Source organism: Herpailurus yagouaroundi, unplaced genomic scaffold (assembly GCF_014898765.1).
Source record: "Herpailurus yagouaroundi ecotype Mexico unplaced genomic scaffold, PumYag 185, whole genome shotgun sequence".
Classification (NCBI taxonomy): Eukaryota; Metazoa; Chordata; class Mammalia; order Carnivora; family Felidae; genus Herpailurus; species Herpailurus yagouaroundi.
Window position 1 is genome coordinate 12,007,030 of NW_024412416.1, and position 24,304 is coordinate 12,031,333.

A 24,304-nucleotide genomic window follows, 5' to 3' on the forward strand; every position below is an offset into this window, starting at 1 on the left:
TTTGATGAATGTTTACAAAGTGAAAACACCCACATAACTATCACCAAGAACAAAAAAACGAAACATAATGTTTAAAGTTATAAAGAGAGTTCTCTTACGTCTTTTTTTTTTTTCCATTTAAATTTTAGTTAAGAATGTTCTGCTTTCTAAAGGGCTAAATGCTAAATTCTTAGTGTTTATGTCTCTTTCTCCAAAATGGTATGTCTTCTGCCTCTAGAACTGTACATCGTAGTCCTAGTTAGACAAAAAGTATTTTGGCTTCTTTAGCCTAAAATGTTAGTGGATTAAATGCAGTAATCCACACACAGCAATCACTAGGCTCCTTGCCTGACACATAACTAGTACTCAGTAAATGCTAGCTATTTTTATTATTTAGTATTTATTGAAATTGGTTTTGTGTTCCCTACTCTTAGTTTAAAAAATAATATGAGGGGTGCCTGTGTGGCTCAGTTGGTTAAGCATCTGACTCTTGATTTCGGCTCAGGTCGTGATCTCATTGTTCATGAGATGGACACGGGCTGTGTGCTTACAGCGCGGTGCCTGCTTGGGATTCTCTCTCCCTCTCTCTCTGCCCCTCCCCTGCTTGCACATTCTCAAAATAAATAAATAAACATTAAAAATATTTTGAATGTTTCATATTACCCTTTTCTCTCAGAGAAAAGCTAAAGTTGCCGCTTTTTTTTTTTTTTTTTTTTAAATCTCAATTCTTTACCCCATGGCTGTATATAAGATACAGGTTTTCTACCATTTTTTGTTTTTTTGTTTTTGCACATCTGAGCCTTTTTTATTAAGAAAAAATAAATACTTTAACATTGGGGGGAAATATGCGATGCACATTTAGAAATTTAGGAGATGGTGAAGAGTACGAAGAAGAAAAATAGTACAAAACCCCCATTCCCGAGATAACTGGCTGCTCACATCATTGGGGTGTGTTTCCATTCATAATGGATGTAACTGTTTATTTCTCTGTATGTTTACCTAATTGGATCCTTTTGCATATAGTTGTCACTTTTCATTTAAAATTCTGTGAGCATTTTCCCATGTCATTAAAGATTAAAAACATTAATTTCTAATATTTTCTCATGCTCGTGCCTTTATTTAACCTAATGATTAAACCTGATCACACACTTTGTTGTCTTTGGATGTGTAGTCAAGAGCGTATGAGCATTTAAAAAAGGTTTTTGGTATACTTTGCTACATTTCCCAAAACTGTTCATATTCATACTCCTTGTGCATGAGTATTTCCATTTTTATGTCACCCTTAGCAGCATTGAATTTCGTTGAGTTTCTCTCTTCAGTGTGATAGTAGACACAAATAACATCTTATAATTCATATTATCTTTGATAGAGAAAATTGTTTCTATGATTAATTCAGACCCCGTGTTTTATTTGGTGTAGGTATCTCATTCTGAAGTGTCCACTGTTTACCTGTAGGCTTCTGTAAATTAGAGTGTGGCGTGTCGCTTGGTATTTGTACCAAGCATCATGAAGTGTGTGCCTCAGCACAGCTGTTGATCAGTCTTTACTGGAATTGTTTAAAGTTCTTCTGAGACCGCTATCTCTATTTTTAAAATTTTTATGGCCAAATGCTGGTGAGGGTGACTTAATCAGACTGTGGAGAGCTTTTCGTTGTGTCTTTGTATATTAAATACACTCATTTATCAAAATGCAACTCAGAACTACCAATTTTTGAGTGTCACTTGTGTGCCAAAAAGGTGTCAGCCTTTGACATACATGATCAAATGCCCTAAAAATAGAAATCTGTTTGGCTTTCTTTTCTTCTGATTCACACAATTTATTCTCTGTCTCCTGCCCCATATTTTCTGAGCGCTCAGGTGCAGGCAGGTATACATGGCTGCTTATTCTCTATTATTGGTGTGAAAACGAGTATGTCAGAGCCTGGGTCTTTTCCTGCACGTGACTCTTCAGCCACACATTTTTTTGTGCTCCGCACATTTTTTTTCAGCTCCGTTTTGTTTTGTGCGTGTGCCGTGCTGATCAGGGATCCTGTGCTTCTTGCTGGTCCCAGTGCATGTGATCTGTTGCTGCAGTGTCGCTGTGTTCCTCACCCACTTAACCGACTACCTTATGAGGCATAGTTCACCTTTACCCAGAAAATGAGTGTCTAGGCAACTTGCTGGAATGATCCCCTTGATAATGAAGTTTCTCTGGATTTTGTTAACTGCTTGTAACACTAGTTTTAGCCAGGAGAAAACACTAATTCTTTGGTTCTGGTTGCCTTATTAGAATCGACTTTACTCCTTAGTGTACTGCACTGACTCTTTCAGCTTAATGAAACGAAAATTCACTCTACCATCAAATCCCTGACATTCTTGTAGCCTCCATAAAGTTTGTCCATCATATCTCACTTTTCTTCACACCTGCAGGGGTTTCCAGGTGTAAGGGCTTATTGGACTGTGAAACTGTTTCTGAGAAGGCCACTGCATAAAGTAGTATATTGCATTGTGTACAGGACTTCTGTTTCCTGCTCTCGACAAGGGCTGGTGGCCTGGGAATCAATCTGGCTTCGGCAGACACGGTCGTCATCTTTGACTCTGACTGGAACCCCCAGAACGACTTGCAGGCACAAGCCCGAGCCCACAGAATTGGTCAGAAGAAGCAGGTCAGTGGAGAGAGACATCTGGATGTGGTTTGGGGGAGGCCCAAAAGTGGGGGGGGGGGGTGTTATTAAGCCCTTCCAGGATGTTTGTAAAATGCTTTTTTTCCTGGTTTGCTTTCATTTCCTTAAGTGTAGATGCCTGCTTGTTAATTAGTACAGAGAAGGCGTCTAAGGTGTTTTGGGGCTAAGATGAACTTCTTAGGGAACTGTTCTCTTTTGGTGTTTGAAAAGTATATCACCAATGACTTTCAGGTTTACCCCAGGAAAGAGATTTGATGAATAGATTTAGAACTGAAATTTTTCTCTATTTTAATGTGGGTAAGTTGTTAAATAATCTAACATTGTTTAAAATGGCCTATTTTTATTACACATGACAGTGTTCGCTCTGAGCTATGTTGTAAAAATACATGCTTGCTTTTTTTTGTTTTTTGTTTTTTGCTTTGAGATTCCATGTGAATCTCAAAATCTGCTCTAGTATCGGGTAACACCTAAGTTTCATATTCGGCCAGAGGTTCAGTTTTGGTGAAACTTTTCACCAGTGAAACTGATTATTCTTAGCAAGATTTTTATCATTAGAATAGGCTATGATAATAGTTCTTTAGAGGCAGTCTTATTTAAGATTGTAACTGGTTACGGTAAAAATATTGCATCTACTCAAGCCACCTGTTTGGATGGATGGCTTATAGTCATTTCTGGTAGGAGAGTAAGTCTTTTTTTATTTCTCTTCTTGGTTTTAGACAGAGGTAACGTGTGTGTGTGTGTGTGTGTGTGTGTGTGTGTGTGTGTGTGTGTGAGAGAGAGAGAGAGAGAGAGAGAGAGAGAGAGATCTGGTATAAACATAACCTTTTCTCTTTGTGTAGGTAAATATTTACCGGTTGGTTACAAAGGGGACTGTGGAGGAGGAGATCATTGAACGGGCCAAAAAGAAGATGGTATTGGACCATCTGGTGATTCAGCGCATGGATACCACTGGCCGGACAGTTCTAGAAAACAACTCAGGAAGGTCCAAGTAAGTGCCAGAAAGACAGAGGAGGTGGTCAGAGCCAAACTGATTTTACATCAACAGTTCATAGAATTCATCCTTCTAATAGGATTCTCTACAACTGGTGTTATTCATTAATTACCTAGAGAAGGCCAATCCAAGACCACAAGATGTCATTTTCATTTTTTTAATTTCTTTTTTTGCCTCTCAGCCCTCTGCTCATGTGCTCTCCCTTTCTTGCCCCTCTGCTTGCCTTTTGGTTTTGTCTCCACATATGACATTTGACGCAGCAGCAGTGGCAGCCACATGCCCCTCCATCATACTTTCATCTCAGCGCGAAGTCACCTTAAACATTTCAGTAGTGAGAATCTGCCAGATGGGGTTGGCCGCTGTTTACTATTGGTGAAAAATGTTTGTGTGGAGATTGTTACTTTTCCTACTAAAAACAGAAAGGTCTAGAAGGAAGATAGTCAAGTTTCAGTTGGTTTTATTTAGGAGCACAATTATTTCTGATTGAGTTTACGTTTTGACCAAATTGCTGAGTGTCTTCTGAGGCCTCCCTGCAGCCTCTGTCACAAGTAGAAGTCAAATGAGCCCTTCCCTAAAAAGAATATTTTCAGATCATTTTCCATTCAAGAGGAACCTAAATGGAAAAAGCTTGGTTCTTTTATTTTGGACCAAAGATGAGAGGTTGAAAATTCTTGGTAAACGATAACTTTCTGAGTCAAAGGACAAAGAGAAAAAAGAATTCTCTTCTTTCATGTTGCTAATTATGTTTCTTAACCCTGTAATGGATGAGCTGTCGGGAAAATAATTCATTTCTTAGTCTGTGGCTAGGTTAGCTTTACCAACACAGACTTATCCTGGGGATTAAAAAAAATGAAATCTTTGAGAGATCATTTTTCTTGGGGCAGAATTTACCAGTAATTTGACTCCTTTTTGAAGGGTAGTTATTTTATAGTAGAATTCCATAGAGGTTATTTGACATTCCTGCGAGATTACAACTACATTTTACTTCTACAGCTCAAATCCTTTTAATAAAGAAGAGCTGACAGCTATTTTGAAATTTGGAGCAGAGGATCTCTTCAAAGAACTTGAAGGGGAGGAGTCAGAGCCTCAGGTAATTAACAATGAGGAAAAAACGTTTTTGACAAGCATCCGTGGGAGTCTAAATTTTTCTGGAAGCAGATTTTGAGTCTGTTAGAGGTGTTTATAAAGAATAGTAATTACTTGAAGGGTATAGTTTCTTTTTTATTTTTAATAGAGCTCAAAGCTCTTACTAAATAGAATAGGAAAGAATGAGAAAAGCATTTGAGGATTCTGTCTTTGCTCCTTTTGATTCCAGTTTTATTTCCTGTAATTTCCTAAGTTCACCTTGTCATTTGTATAAATAATAGTTTGAGACATTAGAGGTAAAGGAATAAGCTTGAGTACTGTAAAGGTAAATGAAGTATCAGAAAGGAGATTTGGTTTATTTGCACCAAACATCTGCAGTTCATGCTGATAACTGTTGACCATTTACCATATTGTATTGTTGGTGTCCCTTTAGGAAATGGACATAGATGAAATTTTACGCTTGGCTGAAACTAGAGAGAATGAAGTGTCAACAAGTGCGACAGATGAGCTTCTGTCACAGTTTAAGGTATGAAAATTATTGTGGGAGGAAATTCTCAGCATTGATTTATTAACTACTACTAATTATCTGTGAGTACTTCCTGTGTGCAAGGTGCTCTACGTTTAATTTACCTCAGTTGACTCTTACCTTTCTTTTCCCAAGTTCCAGGTGTGTGTATAGATAGTTATCGTGAGTGTAGACTATAGATAGCCTTCTGTGTGTAGGTAGTAGCTTACGTGGTGTGCTCTGCCCAGTCAGAGTCAGTGGATAGAGAAAAGTTGGTGAAGGGGCTCAGAATATGTGTCAATGAGATATGTGGAGAAGCAGATAGTGTGGAGCTCTGGAAAGTGTGGAAGGGGTTGTGGAGAGACATTAATAGAATCAGATGACAAAAGAGGTCAAAGGTATGAAACAGAAGGTGACAGAAAGCTCTTGATGACTTGGTGGTTTTTTTTTTTTTCTCTTAAGAGCAATATAGAGTGGTGTCTGATACAACAAAATTAAATGAGGTCAGATCTAAGTGCAGAAGCTGGGCACCAGATGAATAGGAAGGAGGTGGCAGCATTGAGTATAGACTTAATTTAAAAGCTTATAAAGAGTGTAGTGAAGGTGATTTATGAGGATAGAAGAGTCAAGGAAGGCAAGGGTTTTGAAAGATGTTATGTCTTTAGGTTGAGGAAAGAGCTTGAGAATAGGGAGATACTGGAGGTTCTAAGGAAAGAAGGAAAATTTGATAACACATTGCCTTAGAAGAGAGTAGAAGGGATATAATCAAAAACATGGTGATGGAGTTGGCCTTCAAAAGAAAAAGGAAGGTACGCTTCAGGGTCTAGGAGGGGAGAGAAGATGTGGGATTCCTTCCTTGGTGACTCTAATTACCAGTAAGTAAATAAAGTAGAAATGATTTGAGACAGCCATAGGTGGGGCCAAGAGTTACGGGAGGAACTGAAGGGAGGAGTGAGCTGAATTTAGAAGATAGGACTTCAAGGGGCGCCTGGGTGGCGCAGTCGGTTAAGCGTCCGACTTCAGCCAGGTCACGATCTCGCGGTCCGTGAGTTCGAGCCCCGCGTCAGGCTCTGGGCTGATGGCTCAGAGCCTGGAGCCTGTTTCCGATTCTGTGTCTCCCTCTCTCTCTGCCCCTCCCCCGTTCATGCTCTGTCTCTCTCTGTCCCAAAAATAAATAAATGTTGAAAAAAAAAAAATAAAAAAAAAAAAAAAAAAAGATAGGACTTCAAGTTGGAGCCAGTCAGCAGGGTCATATGACTTCCTCCAGTGGTACTTGAGGCCAGAGGGATTGGTTCATTTGGTGGTCCCAAGGTGGTAGATTGGCTTGCGATACTGAGGATTGTCCACGTGGCAAAAGTTTCCCGAATTCAAGTGAGAACATGGTTGAAAGGATTGGCTACGGGCTGCTTCCATACAGGTTAGAGAAGCAGGGGACATCTGAAGGTTCCAGTGATGGTTAAATGCAGTACAACCTTTAGGATTGTGAGAGAGATGGGCGAAGTGTTGGGAAGGGAGCACTAGTATGTGACGAGGTCCAAGTTTGGCCACAGGTAGAAGTTGTCTCAGAGGAAGAACACAGAAGGAACTGAATAAACCAAAGGATCAGAGTAAGTGTGTTTGAGGCTCAAGGTGAATTATTACTGTTTGTACTGGACTCCCACTTCTATGAATACTACTCTCTTTTAAAAAGTAATCTTCATGATGATGATTTGGTCAAAATATTATGTGATTAGGTATAACAATTTCTGCATATTAACAGGTTAATCAGAAGTGGTCCGCATATTACTGGTGACCCTTGCCTTTCTAAAGCCTTTTTGGCTGTTACATTTCAGTACCTGATCAAGTGATTTGATTAACAGTAAGAGTCTGTCTACCCTAGAGGGGCTTTTTTATTTCTGGAGTGTTTCAACTGAATTGACTTTGTTTTTCCCACAAATCCTTTTTTATCCTAATTTAATATGTTGGAAAAGATAGTAAGCTTTTTTTGAGATAACTTAAGATTACTATTTTCTTAAGTAATAGTAATTACTTAAGATTACTATTTTCTTAAGTAATTGATATTTGGATACTTCAAGCCCTTTTACAAACCTAGGATGAAATAGATATTATTTTCTTCGTTTTATCGATAAGGCATCTTAGGCACAGAGGGGCTAAGTAGATTTGCTAAGGTGACACATATTAGAGTTATGATTACATCCTAGGCAGGGGGTCTGGCCTGTAGCGTGTGGCCTTTAACCACTTCGCACTTTAACCACTTCACTTCCCGTCTGCATGAACCACTGACATATATATTTATATCATTTATGTTATTTTTATCTAGCTGTTTTAAAAGTCAGATCTAAAGTAATTACAGACAGTACTTAATTTAAGAGATTGGGCAAATGATTTTATAAAACAAAAATGTTAAATTTTCAGTCTAAGAAATTATATCTTTTGTTTTTGCCTTGGAATTATAAAAATCTTATCCTGAAGACCACAGTATCTTGTGGTGGAAGTTAGAATTAATTGTGGCCAAAAGTCATAAACTTCTGGTTTCACTGTCAGTTCTAAGTGACTTTGAGGAATGGAACCTCCAAAAGCTCTTTTGTACTTAATTATAGCCTTAAAGACTAGATGGGAGGGTGTAAAAAGGATGTGAAGCCTGTGTCTGGGGCTTGCCCACCACTGCTCAGAGGCTGACCAGAGCTGTAGGATGTGTCTGTGTGTAGCCACAGTCCGAGTCTTTGAAATGCGTACACTTAGATGATTTTTGTTCTGGTGTACATATATACATATACATAATACGTATACATACGCGTATACATATGTGTACATATGTACAAATCGATGCCAGATAATAAATATTTGATATGTCACAAATGGAATATTCTTCCAGGTTTGTTTGAATTTTTTGTGTTTTGTATTCTCGTTTTCATTTCTGAGAGTAACGTGCACTTTTGAGTGTATGAAATCATTGCATACCTTTAGTTTCTATACTTCAGATAAAAATGAGTAAGGCAGCTGGTTGGGTATTGATTGCTTCTGCTTTGAGTTATGCATTATTTCCAATGAGCACTACTTAGTAGCAATTTATAATTTAGAATGATAATTTCATAATGGATTGGTATTTAAGTAACTCTAAATTTTCCAGTTAGTATCATATTTGTGTATGATTTAACAACAAATCTTTGCATAAAACTTCTAAGACAATTTATATCTTTATATCTGTTTCCCTATTTCTCAGTAATATTTCTGATGAGGGTTTGGCAGGATGATTTAGGGAGAATAAGGGAGAGATTAGCAGATAATTGATTATCTGATTATATAATATCACAGGAGTTCTGATATTACAGTGTCTTATTTGGATTAAAAATGCTGGCTGAGTTGGAGGTTTAGCAGATGGTGTTTGGGAAATAGGGAAATGTCAGTCAGGCAATGAGTTGTCCATTTGTTTGAAGGTTGCCAACTTTGCAACAATGGAAGATGAAGAAGAGCTAGAAGAGCGGCCTCACAAGGACTGGGATGAGATCATTCCAGAGGAGCAAAGAAAAAAAGTAGAGGAGGAAGAGCGTCAGAAGGAGCTAGAAGAAATTTATATGTTGCCTCGAATTCGGAGTTCCACTAAAAAGGTGATCAAGTGAGATCAAGATAGGAAAGTACTTCTTACTCTGCAAAGTACTAATTATTAAATTACTATGGAAGTACTGATTATTCAAGAAAGAGGCTTTACATTGTTGCCTTGACATGGGAGGAATATTTTAGAGTAAAATTCTCAGAGAAAGAGCACTCTGCTTTGCTCATGAGTGCACCGGTTTGACATTTGATCTTTATAAATTGGTTCTTTGTGAGACAGATGGATGGGATTGGAGTTTGGCAGAAATGTGCATTTTCCTGTTGAGATTAGAACCAGTAATCCTAGCAGCTTGGTTCTATTTGACTGTGCCTTTGACTTTTAGAGCCAACCTCCTTTTGCCTTTAAATGTTTGTTCATGGCACTTGGTATAAATACCTCGTAAGAGATTATATGACTGCAAACAGAGAACAAACACGTACTTCACAGCTTATAAAGCACCATTACAAGCTCCATCTAATTTAATTGTTACAACAACATTGATACAGGTAGAACAAGTTTTATTACCAGTTTGTTGGACATAACAGATTTGGCCAAGGTCATAGCAAATGAATATTAGTAATAGTAGCTACCGTTGATTGAGCACTAATTGTGTGCCAGGCATAGTCATGTTATTGTGCCTATTGACTCATTTAAATCTTCATGAAAACCCAAGTAAGAGGTACTGTTCTCCCCATTTTACAAATGGAAAACGTAAGCACAAAGGGGGTAAAGTAACTTACCCAAGGAAGTAAACATGAACCTACAATTCAGATAGTTTTATTCCATTTCACTTGGCATTACGTTTCAGTATATCTCTGGAAATATGAATATCCCAAGCAGGTCTACCTTCATGATGTGAAATCTGCCTCCTTATTGTCTTAAAGGAAAATGGACGTGTCCGATAGGATGAAAAGTTCCGGGTACTAAAGAATTAAGATGGGCTGGCTTTGGTCCTTTGGCCTCTTGTGCTTGGCACTAGCTACAATGTGACTTTGCCCTTTCAGGCTCAGACAAATGACAGTGACTCTGACACTGAGTCCAAGAGGCAAGCCCAGAGATCCTCTGCCTCTGAGAGTGAGACCGATGACTCCGATGATGACAAGAAGCCAAAGCGCAGGGGGCGCCCCCGAAGTGTGCGGAAGGACCTTGTCGAGGGATTTACCGATGCAGAGATCCGAAGGTTTGTGGAGGCTCTGCTGTCTCTCACTCGAGTGTGTTTGGAGGGTGTGCTGTGAGCCGTGGGCTGCTGGGATTCCTGGCATTTAAGACAGGGAGGGCAGAGGCTGACAACCTGCAAGGAAGGCAGGAGACGGAATCCTTCCCTGAGTCTCCAAAATGGTTCTTCCCTCTCCAGGGTTTTCCTCGCTTGAGCACTCTCTTGTTGGTTGCTCAGCTCTTTTTGTTTTCTTCTGTTCTCTGGTTACTCTGAGCATTTTCACAAAGGAAGTCCAGCCCCCCAAGAGAAAAGACATAATTGGAGGTAAACTTGGGCTGAGCCTTTCTTTTTTTTCTTTATTTAAGAATAGGAATATAGGGACGCCTGGGTGGCTCAGTTGGTTAAGCCCCTGACTCTTGGTTTCAGTTCAGGTCATGATCTCATGGGTTGTAGGATTGAGCCCCTGTGTCAGGCTCTGTGCTGACAACACGGAGCCTGTTTGGGATTCTCTCTCACTCTCTGCCTCTCCTCAGTTTGAATTCTCTCTCTCAGAAAAAAAAAAAAAAAAAAAAAAAAAAAAAAAAGAATGCACACATGCCCAAGTGTCTGTGTATATAAAAGAAATAGTATGAATGTAAAAAATTAAAACAGTATGGATAATGCTACTTTCATACCCTTGGTCTTCCCAGCTCACTTCCCATCAAGCTGATACCCATTTGGGTGTGGTTTGGTTTATTAGTAGTATACCCAACATACTGGTTCTGCATCCTTTTCTCACTTGTAACTGATTTTAGATGTCTGTGTCCATACTTATTGCACATTTGTTGGTATGTAATTCATACACATCTGCCCTCCAAAAATGCTTGTAAGCATTTTTTTCCCCACTTTGCATGATGTTTTTTATTTTAGGCTGAAGAAAATAGTATGAAGATACTTCATATCAATTAGTCCTTCCAAGTTAATATAAACTGTGAGGTCTTTATTTTCCCCTGAATTGTTATAACTATCCTTTCCTTCTTTTTTTATTATGGAACAGTGTAAATATATGCAAACATTGACAGAATAGAGTATATGTCCTCTCATACTTACAATGTTATCATCGTAACCATTTTGAATTTGTAGGTAGTCTTATATGTATACCTTACGTCCTCTTGCCTCCTACCCTCAGTATTATTTTGAAAAGAATGTGGGGGCGCCTGGGTGGCTCAGTCGGTTAAGCGTCCAACTTCGGCTCAGGTCATGATCTCGTGGTTCGTGAGTTTGAGCCCCACATGGGGCTGTCTGCTGTCAGCACAGAGCTTGCTTCAGATCCTCTGTCTCCCCCTCTTTCTGTCCCTCCCCTGCTCGTGCGCTCGCTCTCTCTTTCAAAAATAAAATTTTTTAAAAAAGAACATATTCTGTGATAGTTGGACACAACGTTCTACAGATGTTTGTTATGCCTGTTTGTTTCCATGTTGTCTGAGTCTTCCATTTCCTTACTGATCTGCATGAATAGGCCCTTTTATAATAAGATGTTCTCTCTTTTTTTTTTTTTTTTTTTTTTGTCTCTCGTAATGATTTTTGTCCTAAAGTTCATTTTAACATATCTGATACTGGGGGCGACTGGGTGGCTCAGTTGGTTAAGCATCTGACTCTGGTTTCGGCTCAGGTGATGATCTCGCAGTTTTGTGGGTTTGAGCACCGAGTCAGGCTCTGTGCTGGCCGCGTGGACCTTGCTTAGGATTCTCTCCCTCTCCCGTACTCTTTGCCCCTCCCCAACTTGCACTGTCTCTGTCTCTGTCGAATAAATAAATAAATAAAAAAATCTGTACCAGTGTTGCCACTTCAGCTCCTTTTGGATATTGTATGCACACTATCTTTTTCTCTTTTTTACTTCAGTATGCTGTCTTTGAACCTAGGTTGTGTCTCTTACAGACAGTATGTAGTTCTATCATATTTTAAAAATCTATTCTTTCAAGGTTTTCATTTTGGAGTCTTTAATCATATTTGCATTTCATGTAATTACTGAGAAGTTAGAATTTATGCCTGCATTTTACCATTTGTTTTCTTTATGTCTTATGTTTTGTTTGTTTTTTTTTATTCCTAGGGCTACAAACTTTTGTGTTATGTAGGTGCTTTTTAGTATATCATTTTAATTCCCTTGTTTCTTTGTGTTTCTCATAATTTTCCCATATAGTTTCGTTTACTGTATTTTCAGTTGTTTTCCTAGTGGTTTCTTGGAGATTATAATTAGTACCTTAACTTGAAACAGTTTTGTTTGGAGTATCATCAACTTAATTCCAGTGCTGTCTTAAAGTTTTACTCCAATATAGCTTTAATCCTCAACCCTCTTCTGTGCTATTATTGTCAGGCAAGTTATATTTTTACATGTTATAAACCCATCAACACAGTTTTATAATTACTGCTTTATGCAGTTCTAAAAAATCAGCTGGCAGAGCGGGAGGCTGTGCACCTGGGTGGCTCAGTTGGATAAGCGTCCAACTCTTGATTTTGGCTCAGGTCATGATCTCATGGTTCATGAGATTGGGCCTCGTGTCAGCTTCTGCACATCTCCCACTCATGCTTGCTGTCTCTCTTAAAATAAATAAAACTTAAGAATGAATGAATGAGGGCCTCTGGATGGCTCAGTCGGTTAAACGTCTGATTTTAGTGATGTGGCAGATTACGGTGAGGACTATGATGTATCATGACATCCTGCTTTTTAGCTGTTGGGAGGGAAGCAGATGACAGACGAGCCAGCATAGAACACAGTTAAGGGTAGAGATTTGTGGATCGATTGGATTTTTGTTTGCAGATAAGGTTGCACAGGAGGAGTCAGTAGAGTTTCCAAAATAGTTTTGCCTAAGAACTTTTAAATCATATATTTACTTTGCCTTGTTCCCAGAAGTATTTGAGGCAGTGTTAAAAATCTTACAGTTGTGTTATTGACCAGAAAAGAATAAAAAATAATTACCATGTGGAATCGATAGTAACAGTATTGGACTGAATAGAGAGGTTAACCATATTGGAGTCTTATCCCAAGAGTTGTGGTGGTTGAATCATTTACTCCATATTGAACTCCACAAACTTGTACCTTCTAAAGGGTATTTTTAGAGTTAGATCTCTGTTCTCTGTAATGACCCTTTCAGTTTCTTGCTCAGTCACTGAGTAAAATTGATCTTTACTTTGACTACATCTTTAGCACTCGTTATTTTCAGTTGACAAGTTTCAGAGTCATTCAGCACTCTTTTAGTTAGTGGCAGTTGCAAGGATTGGGCTCAGTCTGTTTTGACAGTGTGTATGACGTGTTTCATCACAGGATGTGTTGTATTTGTATCAGCAGAGCTAAGAGCGTCTTTTTTAATGTGTTTTATTGATCCTGTTCTCAGGTTCATCAAGGCATATAAGAAGTTTGGTCTCCCTCTTGAACGGTAAGCTCCTTATCCACCTGTTTTTCATTTTTATTATGTAGCAGGGTTTTTTTGGGGGGGGGAGGTACTACTTTCCATTTAGTACTAACGCTAAGAACATTTATTTTCCTGGAAATTTTTTAACAAATATTAGCGTGTTGTGTGATTGTACACGGCCTTTTGGGGAGGGATGACAAAGATGACCATCTGAAGAGAGATTTTGCTGGAGTGGAAGATGTAGCAAGTACATTCAAAACTGTAATGCAAAGAAATAATTTCCAGAAGCGATGCTCACAAAATTCCATTTGAAAGAATACATGTAGTAACTATTTGCATCCTAGTTCTTATTCAGTAATGTAAATTTGCGATTTTGTAGTCTTCTTCTTCTTCTTCTTAATAGGGTGTCATGAGGATTAAATGCAAATAGCTTGAGACCTTTCCAGTTGTAACTTACTAAAGGTTGACTGTCATTACTATTTCACTATTTTACGTGCATTCTGAAAATGAACTCAGAAGTTGGATTTCAGCAAGACTCTTTCAGCCTAGTTTAGTACTTTGTCCAGAATTAGCAATATATCCTATAAATAATAGTACTGATTTGAAGGGAATACCAGATTCCTTTCTCTTATTCTTGATAAACTTCTGGAGTAGTAGAACATTACAAGCCTGTGTGTTTTTGTCCTGTCTGTTTGGAGAGGAAGCAGTGATGTGTAGCAGTAGCAACAGTGAAACCAAGAAAGTCAGGCACACCTTGCCAGGATTGTTGCTGATCCTCCAGGTCAGAATGCTGGTCTTTGAGCCCGGTACCATAAAAATCACCAGGGTCTGGGAAAGTGTGTCTAGCTCCTTTGGGCAGACTGATTTTTAGACGTTAACATATTTGCATGCTTCATGTGAGATCAGTGAAACATACTGTAGCAGTAACTGTACTTTGCTTCTAGGAATATTGTAACGAATGAGAGTAGGGCTGGAGAAAGGATTGTGAGCTTGTCCAAAGCAGCAGAGTAGTGCAGTTTTTGGCACTTGACCTGCTACCATTGTCAGACAGCCCATCTAGTTAGTAAAGGAAGCCGACTCCTTTCCCCTGTGTTTTTTGAAATTACTTTGTTTTGTGAACTACTCCAAGGCACAGTTCTTAATGATGGAATGCGTACATTAGCCCTGCGTCGCTGTTGGAGGGCTCTTGGTGGAGCCTTGACACAACCATTGAGGAAAGGAGAGAAAGATGTCTTTGCAGGAGCAAGCATGTAGGGGACCAGGTGGTAGCTCATGTGACATTAGAACAGTGGCCACAGGGCCTTGATGTGTCCCCATATCTGTCCTTCCTCAGGCTGGAGTGCATAGCCCGCGATGCAGAGCTGGTAGATAAGTCCGTAGCGGATCTGAAACGCCTGGGTGAGCTGATTCACAACAGCTGTGTATCAGCAATGCAGGAATATGAAGAACAGCTGAAAGAAAATGCCAGCGAGGGTAAGTCAGCAAGTCCCTGCCCATGGTTCTCCTGGACCTGGCACTTGGGAATGGGAATTGTGCTAAGGGGCTGGTTTTTGAAGAACAGACTTCTATCCCATGCATCCCTAATCCTTTGAGGTGTGTATTCTGACCTTCCTTTCTGTGAGCTCAGTGTTGTGAGATCCCAGAGCTCGACTCACAAACGAAGTTGATTTGCAGAAGGTGGAGGTGATGAACAGCATGAGTGCTTTCTTCTGATGTTGCTCCAGAAACCTTAGATTCGTGTTAACGCTCTAAAGCCCTGAGTGGGCAGAGCTGACTGTATACATCTGTGTTTCAGCTACAAATGAGGACCTTGTTGACAACGATCATCTCTAATTATCTGGGATATACAAGCATGAGTTGTGTTGTGACAGACTTAAAAGGATTAGAGAATTGGAATAAATAAAATAGGAGATGAATATTGTAAACATTTCTGTTACAGCGAGATTTTCGTGGCACTAGAATTTGTTATGAGTGACAAGTTATACCCTCTCAATGGTCTCATTTGCTGAGAGTAACGGTGCCAGCCTCAGAGGTTAGAACGATTACTGTGTAATCCCATACCTGAAAAGTGCCTATTAGCATGTTGTCTGGCTTGCAGTGTTAGCTAAGATCAGTGAAGAGGTATTTGTGCTTTAGATTTTTTTAAGGGCATTATCGAAAGTAGTAGAATTTTAAAATACCTTCAGTTAGATGGGGTGCCTGGGTGGCTCAGTCAGTTAAGTGTCCAGTTTCGGCTCAAGTCATGATCTGATGGTTCGTGAGTTTGAGCCCCCTGTCAGGCTCTGTGCTGACAGCTCAGAGCCTGGAGGCTGCTTCAGATTCTGTGTCTCCCTCTCTCTGTGCCCCACCTCCACATGTGTGCATGTGTTCACGCACACTCTCTCTCTCTCTCTCTCTCTCAAAAATAAATATTAAAAAAATTAAAATATCTTCAGTAGAGTCAAAAGTTTCTTTAGATGTCTTTTCCTTTTTTGTGAAAGAAACTTAAGTGGTTTGGACAGTGATCCCAGTTCATGTTTTTTATAGCACTCAGAATACACCCAAGAATAAACTTTAAGTTTACAGTCTTTTCTTTTTTCATTGTAATTGTTGTGAATAAATTTTACGTTCACAGGGTTCAAAATTTAAAAACGGGTACCCTGTTTCTTGTATCTTTCTAGAAATAAGAAAATACATATTACAAAAAATGAATAGATGATATTTTTCCCCTTATTCCCACAAAAATGCAGAACCATGTTCTGCGCCTTGCTATTCCTATCTCCCAGTATATTTTGGTGAGATTTCCTTGTAACAGTTCCCTGCCTCCCACATCCCTCTTTTTTGATTCATGTTTTCATTCTGGATCCGGTTAATTGCTTCCTCCTGCCATTGGTAACTTGTTCCCCCTATCTGTATTTGCCATGAACTCTGGGTTCAGGATGACATTTTTCATTCAGATGTAAGATTGTTGATAACTCTTTCCTTCAAGCGGGAAATTTTTCCTAAAAAAGCTAACATAATTATGTATTTGTCTTATCCTACATTGGACACATTTCTAAATATCAATACCAGTCTTACTCCTCAAAGTTTGATTTCTTTGCTTTTTTTCATCCCACTGGCTCTGGGCGGTCAAAATACTGTGTTTTAAAATTATTTGAAGTTCTTCTTTTCTCTCTGCTGTTAGCTCACCCACTTAATAGCACAACCCCTTTAAGTTTCATTTACTTTCAACTTTCAGGGGTTGCTTTTCTCATGTTGACTTAACTCTCATTTACATGGTCCAAAGCTCCAAAACTCTGAAACAAGTTTCATTTAGAGAATCTTACTTTCATCCCAGCCCCCAGTCCTGCTTTCTTCTTCCCCCATAGGTTGGTGTTTCTAATAATACTTTAGGGTTTATCTTTTTACTGTTTCTCTGTAAGAATTTCAGTGTGTGTGTGTGTTTCCCCTGTTGTGTTCTTCGTATTTTCACGTGCGGAGATCACTCCTTTTGCATTTGCAGTGCTCCACCACGTAGTAAATGTTAGTTCGGACTTCATTGTTCCCGAGCAACAAATATTTGGGTTGTTTTTAGCCATTTTAAAGAAAGCCACAGTGAATTTGTAGTCTAATGGATATGCTGTTTCGTATCTCTGCCAGCGTATCTTTTGGATTGGTTTCTGGAAGGGGTTTGCTGGGTCCTGGGGAAGTAGGACTTGGTTGGAATTTGCTAAATTCTCCTCCAACCGTCTGGTACCATTTATACTGCCACCAGCAATGGATATTGGTGGTGTTTACAGGCCTCACAAACAGGATATTGTCAAATGGTTGGGTTTTTGCCAAGATGATAGGTGAGAAATGGTGTCTTGTTTTTCTTTTAATGAGTAAGGTTTTTCTAAGAGCCATTTGTGAACCACCCATTTTCTGCTTTGTTTTCTTTTGAGCTGTTGGTCTTAATTTTTAGGATCTCTTTTTCTGATGGAAGTTCCTGGTTTTCCCCTATAGTGTGTAATTTGTCTTTTTACTTTGCTTATGGCATTTTAAAAAAACTTAAATTTTTTATATAATCAAATGTATCCGTCTTTTTACCTTATTGTGTTTAGGTTTTGAGTCCGTTAAAAACATTTCCTTTACTCCCAGGATAAAAAGGAATTCACTGTGACTTTTTCTCCTCTTGTATGATTTCATTTACTTTTATATCTCTGACCCACTTGGACTTACCCAATTTTTTTTATTTATTTATTTATTTATTTATTTATTTATTTATTTCTAAAAATTTTTTTTTTAACGTTTATTTATTTTTGAGACAGAGAGAGACAGAGCATGAACGGGGGAGGGTCAGAGAGAGGGAGACACAGAATCCGAAACAGGCTCCAGGCCCTGAGCTGTCAGCATAGAGCCCGATGCGGGGCTCGAACTCACGGACCGCGAGATCATGACCTGAGCCGAAGTCGGCCGCTTAACCGACTGAGCCACCCAGGCACCCCCCCAATTTTATTTATTTTTTGTATGGTTACTGTATATCTCCATACCATTAAAAACGATTCATCTTTTTCCCACTGTCTGATTTTTATTCTTTTTAAGACTTGCATAGTCTGTTACTGATATACCATATGTTAAGGGACATTCAGCTGTATAATCTTTTGCTTTACAGTGTTGTGGTAGATAATTGTGTATGCTTTCCATTTTGCACCATTCTCTCCCACCAAGCATTGAATGAGGGTGTTGGTCTCTTGGTCTCACCAACATAATTTTCTCAAATTTTTGAATTTTTCAACATGATAGGTCAGAAATGGGATGCATATATATTTAATTTGCATTTTTCTTCTTGTGAGTGAGGTTGAGTATTTTTCAAATGTTTAGGAATCATTTGTATTTGCTTCTCTGTGAGTTGTCTCTGTCCTTTGCCCGTTTTTCTGTTGTAATCCTTTTATTTTAAGGTGGGGAAACTGATACTCAGGTTAATAACTAGAAGTGAGAATGAGAAAAGGGAAGGGAGGAAGGGGTACTATGTGCAGATTTGGGAATAAATCCAGATTTCTGAGTTTTAGAGAAGTGCCTTTCCCACTTTCTCACATTCTGTTCCAACTCTCTTCTGTATTGGGAATAGCATTTGCAAATGAATTCTAGTGGGTTACAGAAGAGTATCTAAATGATGGTTTATAATCATAGCATCATTTCATCAACTTGAATGTTAACAAAAAAATCTTTTTTTCAGGCTCTGAGCCATTTTTTTCTTTCATAGACAAGTGTCATCATCTTGTGTTGGACTATGACTAGATTTGACTGGGTTTCATCTTTAATTCTAGGATTATTTTAATCTGGCACTAGGGCTAAAGAAGTCTTTCCATGACACCTTATGTTCATCATTTCAGTTGGTATTAACTTGATCTACTTTTTTCATGGAGAAGATCATCTTTGTAACACTGGAGTTTTCTTGAGGCTCCTAGGTGGCTCAGTCGGTTAAGTGTCCTACTCTTGATTTGGGCTCAGGTCATGGTCTCTTCAGTTTGTGAGCTTGGGGTTCTTTCTCTCCTTCTCTTTCTGCCCCTCCCCTGCTTGCACTCTCTTTGTCTGTCTGTCTGTCTGTCTCTCTCTCAAAATAAATAAACATAAAAAAAAATTTCAAGTTTTCTTGAATTGTTAAGAGGATAGTTAGAAAATGAAAGAAATCAGTATTACTATTCATCCTTCCAAATCTTTTTTACTTTTAATTTTATAACCAAAGTATAAAACAAACAGGAAAGTTAAAATAGAATTATAAATACCAGTGGATTAAAAAAAAATCCTAAATCTTAAAAATCTGGAGAATTATTTGGAGGCTACTTTATAAACATTAATTGAGAAACTTTTGATTTTAGATTATATCTTTGAACTATAACAATAAGCCACAGATCGATTTCTAGTGAATAGGAGTTGGAACTCCAGAAAATTCTCACTTAACTAATGTGAAATTGGTGTTCTTCAGGGAAAGGACCAGGGAAAAAGAGAGGCCCAACAATCAAAATATCTGGGGTTCAGGTTAATGTGAAATCCATTATACAACATGAGGAAGAGTTTGAGATGCTGCATAAATCTATCCCTGTGGACCCTGAAGAAAAAAAAAAGTGAGTCTGTCCTGTGCATACTCATGAGTGGTTGTGTTGTAAGAAAGTGGATTTGGGGTTAAGTCATGGATTGTCAGGTCATGTTTTCACTGTCTTTTGTAAAATACATCAGATACTTTGTGTCATTTGTGTTCATTTCCAAATTTGAAAGGGCCCCCCTCTCATGTCCTCCTGTTTTTGAAATCCCTCTAGATACTGCTTAACCTGCCGAGTGAAAGCTGCACATTTTGATGTCGAGTGGGGGGTAGAGGATGATTCGCGTTTACTCCTGGGAATTTATGAGCATGGCTATGGAAACTGGGAGTTAATTAAAACGGATCCAGAGCTTAAGTTAACTGACAAAGTAAGTAAATCTGTGATGCTGGAGATTTCCAGATTTGTTGAATAATATATATTTTTTGATAACTTATTTTTAACTATTTTCTGGGGGGTGGGGGATCAAATTTGAAATTAGTACAGTAGTAAATTCCTGGGATTTCTTTGTTTTGGGGAATATTACCATCTTTGGTGGACTGGGGCACTGTTACATAGATGAAGATAATAGCCAGGTGAAATTTTGGGGAAATCACAGGAGAAATCTTAAAATTCTAATTCTTCTTGAAGGTACATCAAATGTCATTGCAACAAATACCAGGGTAAGATTATTAATAATACAAGGATTCTTCGGCCTTAATTGTTGGCCGCTTGTTTAAAACTGTATTTGAAGCAGTCCTATTTCCATTCTGCACACAGAGTGAGCCACACCTTGGTGTTTTTTGTAATGGGATTAAACCTTGGCTGTACGTCTCCCACAGAATCGAGCCTCCCACCCTACCCGTAGCAGTCAGGCTACCAGACAGTGAGGCCGTGCTCAGAGCTGTAAGCAGGGAAAGCTGACTGGCTCAAACTTTAGTAGGACGCGCTCCACGTTGTGCTCCTGGCAGGGCTTTTCCTGGCACGTCAAACAATGCTCATCCCACGTGTGGTGTTCTGAGAGGGTGACAGCACCCTGCCATAAGCACTGAGACCAAATCCAGTCTGGCCCGAGAGGTCCCACCGTGGTAGCAGGGACGGACCACGTCCTGGCATAGCTCAGTGCTCTCCGGCAATGCTCTAAGAAGCATTTTCAATCTAAAACGAAGCTTTAACCTAGCTCCAGGGATTCCCTGCTCCTGGAAGGAGGAAATCCACGACGGCTGGGATGCTCTAGCAGATGAAGCCAACAAGCCCCTCCTACCTGAGTTGTTCTACCCTGTTAACAGCACAGGTAGGAGCCAGTGGGAGAGCTGGATTTCTCCATCCCATTTTGTAAAACGAGAACGGCTCATGAGGGATTTTCAGTGACCGGGAGCCATGGACGTGAGATAGGATCTGAGGCTTTATCTGTATTTCGGGTGGTTGGGGAGGGAAAGGACTGCTCAGTTCTTTGTTGTTTCTGTGTATCCGGATCCACTAACCGGGACATGGGTGGTGGCGGGTGCTTTTCTTCCTTTCCTGTTGAAGATTCTGCCCGTGGAGTCGGATAAAAAGCCGCAGGGGAAGCAGCTGCAGACCCGGGCGGACTACTTGCTGAAGCTGCTCAGGAAGAGTCTGGAGAAGAAGGGGGCTGTGACGGGCGGGGAAGAGGTGAGTGGGGCAGCCGACCGGGCATCCTTCAGCGGGCCGAGGCTCCAACCCTGCAGAATTAGGTAGGAGAAGGGATGCTTGCCCTCTCCAGGAGGTACATTCCATAGTCAGGTGTTGCTTTTGAGGGTGCAATAATGATGTTTTGGTTGGTAATAATAGAAAAGTTCATTCGGTAATTGACCTAAACATCTTGGCACCTTTCTTACAAGCCCACTGTCCTCCAGTATTGCCTCAAAATAGTCCTCACCTCTCCCAGCCCCACCTCCAGACATATGCTTTTACTGTTTCTTTGTGCTGCTTCCTCAATTTTGGAACATGGTATACTGGTTGTTGTATGAGTACCACCAGGTTTACCTGGTGTAGCTAACTCTGGGCTGCTTGAAGGATGGGTCCCGTAGGTCTAATGGATGGTTAGTGGATTCGGTGGGTTCAGTTAGGACTGCCTTACCTGCTCAGTGAAGAATACCAGCAGAGTTGCCAGTGAACCCATCTAAACCTTAATCTGCTTTTATTTTCCCAATTTTTCATTTCAAATGAGAATCACAGTGAGGAGGAGAGCGGTTATATTTGGTACTAGCAGCCTTTGTGGGTGCTGGTTCCTAGTCCTCTGAGAGCTCTGCCGTTTGCATTGGTTTCCCTGTATTATAAACAAAACAAATTTTATATAAAGTCACATTTCATTTCTGATCATTTTTAATATTATAGTGTCATAAGTAGTGCCATTCTCCAGACAGCATGTTGAGTATGAAGTGTACATTAGGTTCTGGAGGGACAGATTAGGTCATGTTTATACTTGTAGATTTCTGAACCATGTTGGAGTGGATCCATATTTTAACCTTTTTCCTAATTTTTAGATAGAGTGTACTTCTCGATTTTCAAATGTCACTGTTATGTCTCACATTAAATTTATTGGTACTTTTGTGCATAAAGGTGCTTTTCCAATTCTTCTGTATTCTATCGTTAGTGTGAATTCCAAATACTGGAATCCATAGGTTCAAGGATGTGGAGGCTTTTATGTGGCATAGGGACCTGTATAGGGCCTACATGACTGTTCTCCTTTTTTTTTCCCCCAGGTAGAATAAGTTGCATGCTTTGAATTGCCTTTGAATCTTCTCGTTTGAATTGTATGACTGCTCCTGCTCCGAAGAGTCCTAATGTTACCTGGTCATGCTTTTTAAGGGACTTGATTTGTGGTTTTAACATCATTTTCTCTCTCTTCCAGGCCAAATTAAAGAAGCGGAAGCCTCGAGTAAAGAAGGAAAACAAAGAGCCCAGGCTGAAAGATGAGCATGGGATTGAGTTTTCATCACCTAGACACTCAGACAATCCATCGGAAGAGGGAGAAGTAAAGGTATGTGGCTGGATTTCAGTTGACGGTTTGCTTGTAGGCTACATTTATTTTGCCAAGTGGTATATATAAAACCATTCAAGATGTGTTTGGTTTATATGCAAAGTCAATAAAGTGAAAATAGAATCTATATGTCTTTGTTTAACCTGTGAGAGGGGAATCGGTTCATTTAAGTCGGCCATTGCAGAGTCCTAGATAGTGGAAGTAAATGAAGGGACCCGTGCAAGGTGAAGTGATAAATGGCACACGACACCAAGCCTTGCGGTGAGAAAGGTTAGGGAGTGGTGGGGACTGTGGCTCACCAGGGGCCTCGTGCCTGATGCCGAGGGGCAGCGGCTCTGCTGTTCAGTGCTTCGTGGGCTAACAGAACGCTTCTGTGGGTCAGGTTTGGCCCGGGACTTGGCAGCTTGTGAGACCTCTGGCCTGAGCAAACTGAAAAATTGGTAGCATTTGGTGTGTTGTTTCAGGGAGTAACAACTTTATGGGATTTTATGTCGTTTCCCTTTGGGTGTGATGGTACTTTGAGATTAGCTCCAAGAGGATCAGCAGTGGGTGCAGAAAGTGGCATGGGTTTGTCATGCATATGCGAATTCAAAAACTAGCAACCTTGACAGTTACTAGGTGGTGGGTATATAACATCTCTGGGCCTCAGTTTTTTCTGTCTGTGAAATGGGAATGATAATGCCTCTGGTTGAAGGGTTGCTGTGAGAATTAGAGAGATGTGAGTCAAGAGCATCTGCGGCTCCAGGCCTAACTGGTTATTTATCATTGGGGAGTTTAGAGTTGTGTGAGTGCATGCATTAAGGCTGTAAGCCTGAAAACAAGCTTCCAAGTGTAGATGTAGTGATGAACCAATGTAGACGGTTGCTCCTCTCTAGAAAGTAGGCGAGTAGATACAAAGTTTGTGGCTAAAGCTCATAGCCCTGTTTGTTTTCTAGGATGATGGCTTAGAAAAAAGTCCAATGAAAAAGAAACAGAAGAAGAAAGAGAACAAGGAGAACAAGGAGAAACAAATGAGTTCTAGGAAAGACAAAGAAGGGGACAAGGAGAGGAAGAAGTCAAAAGATAAGAAAGAGAAGGTATCAGTGTCCTTCTACTTACTGAGATAACCCACAGCCTCTGAAATTTCTTCGAGGATTTAGAATGGCGTTTGAGGGTCTGGAAATCATCGTCTCTTTATGGGCACATCTAAGAAGGAAGGATGGGGTTGTCGGGGGGATGCTCGCACCTCCTCTTACAGAGAGGGGAATGTGCAGTTTGGGTTTTTTTTTTTTTTTTTTTTTTTTTTTAATATAGAAGGCCTTTGATCTTTCATAACATTTCAGAGGGGAAGTTTTGAATGACATAGGACAGGTGAGAGAAATCTGCATTCACAGGTAATGACTTGAAATATGTTCTTACGTTCATGGTAGAAGAATATAATCCATAGGTGAATTTGAATATTTGACGGGTTTAGGAGTTGAACCAAATATATCCAGAGAAGTGTTTAGAGTAGAAATGGATGAAAAACGCTGCTATTCTAGAACCTTTGCTTTGGGAGTTTTAAGAAGTTAATTCTAAACCACAGACTTCTGGTAGAGTGTTGCTTGTATGCTTGCTGACTTCTGATAAAATTATTTTGTAATTCACTCTTAATCATTAAAACATACAAACAAATATCTACTATAATCCCATCATCCAGTGATTTCTATAGTAGATTTCTTGATGAGTCCCTTTGGAACTTTTGTTTTATACGGATGACTATAAAATGAAGACCAACTCAGACTCTTTGGGTAGCCCTTTCTCCCAAATTCAGCAGTACATCAGAAACAACATTCCAAGTGAATAAGTGTTAAAATCACTTTGAATAAAGAAGGTTCTGTTTGGTTATATATCTTGGAAGCAATGTAAGCTTCCCATATTGAAATCACTTTGAAATTTTTTATGTTA

At 39.6% G+C, this 24,304-nt stretch overlaps 1 protein-coding gene across 5 annotated transcripts in view; it reads left to right on the plus strand.

Annotated features, from left to right (window-relative positions):
* Window positions 1-24,304, plus strand: part of CHD2 (chromodomain helicase DNA binding protein 2) — a 124,818-nt gene that overhangs the window by 74,055 nt on the left and 26,459 nt on the right. For 4 of the 5 annotated variants that reach the window (XR_005796205.1, XM_040493748.1, XM_040493749.1 and 1 more), the window contains 13 exons: window positions 2,474-2,623; window positions 3,481-3,629; window positions 4,626-4,722; window positions 5,152-5,244; window positions 8,661-8,831; window positions 9,820-9,995; window positions 13,340-13,381; window positions 14,691-14,830; window positions 19,284-19,422; window positions 19,615-19,765; window positions 20,905-21,027; window positions 22,250-22,378; window positions 23,314-23,454. Coding sequence is in view for 4 of the 5 variants with exons in the window: in XM_040493748.1 (XP_040349682.1) it covers window positions 2,474-2,623; window positions 3,481-3,629; window positions 4,626-4,722; window positions 5,152-5,244; window positions 8,661-8,831; window positions 9,820-9,995; window positions 13,340-13,381; window positions 14,691-14,830; window positions 19,284-19,422; window positions 19,615-19,765; window positions 20,905-21,027; window positions 22,250-22,378; window positions 23,314-23,454 (1,701 nt within the window). In the remaining variant the exon portion in view is untranslated. The remainder of the gene's footprint in view (window positions 1-2,473; window positions 2,624-3,480; window positions 3,630-4,625; window positions 4,723-5,151; window positions 5,245-8,660; window positions 8,832-9,819; window positions 9,996-13,339; window positions 13,382-14,690; window positions 14,831-19,283; window positions 19,423-19,614; window positions 19,766-20,904; window positions 21,028-22,249; window positions 22,379-23,313; window positions 23,455-24,304) is intronic. The other variant, XM_040493750.1, reaches the window with a different exon arrangement.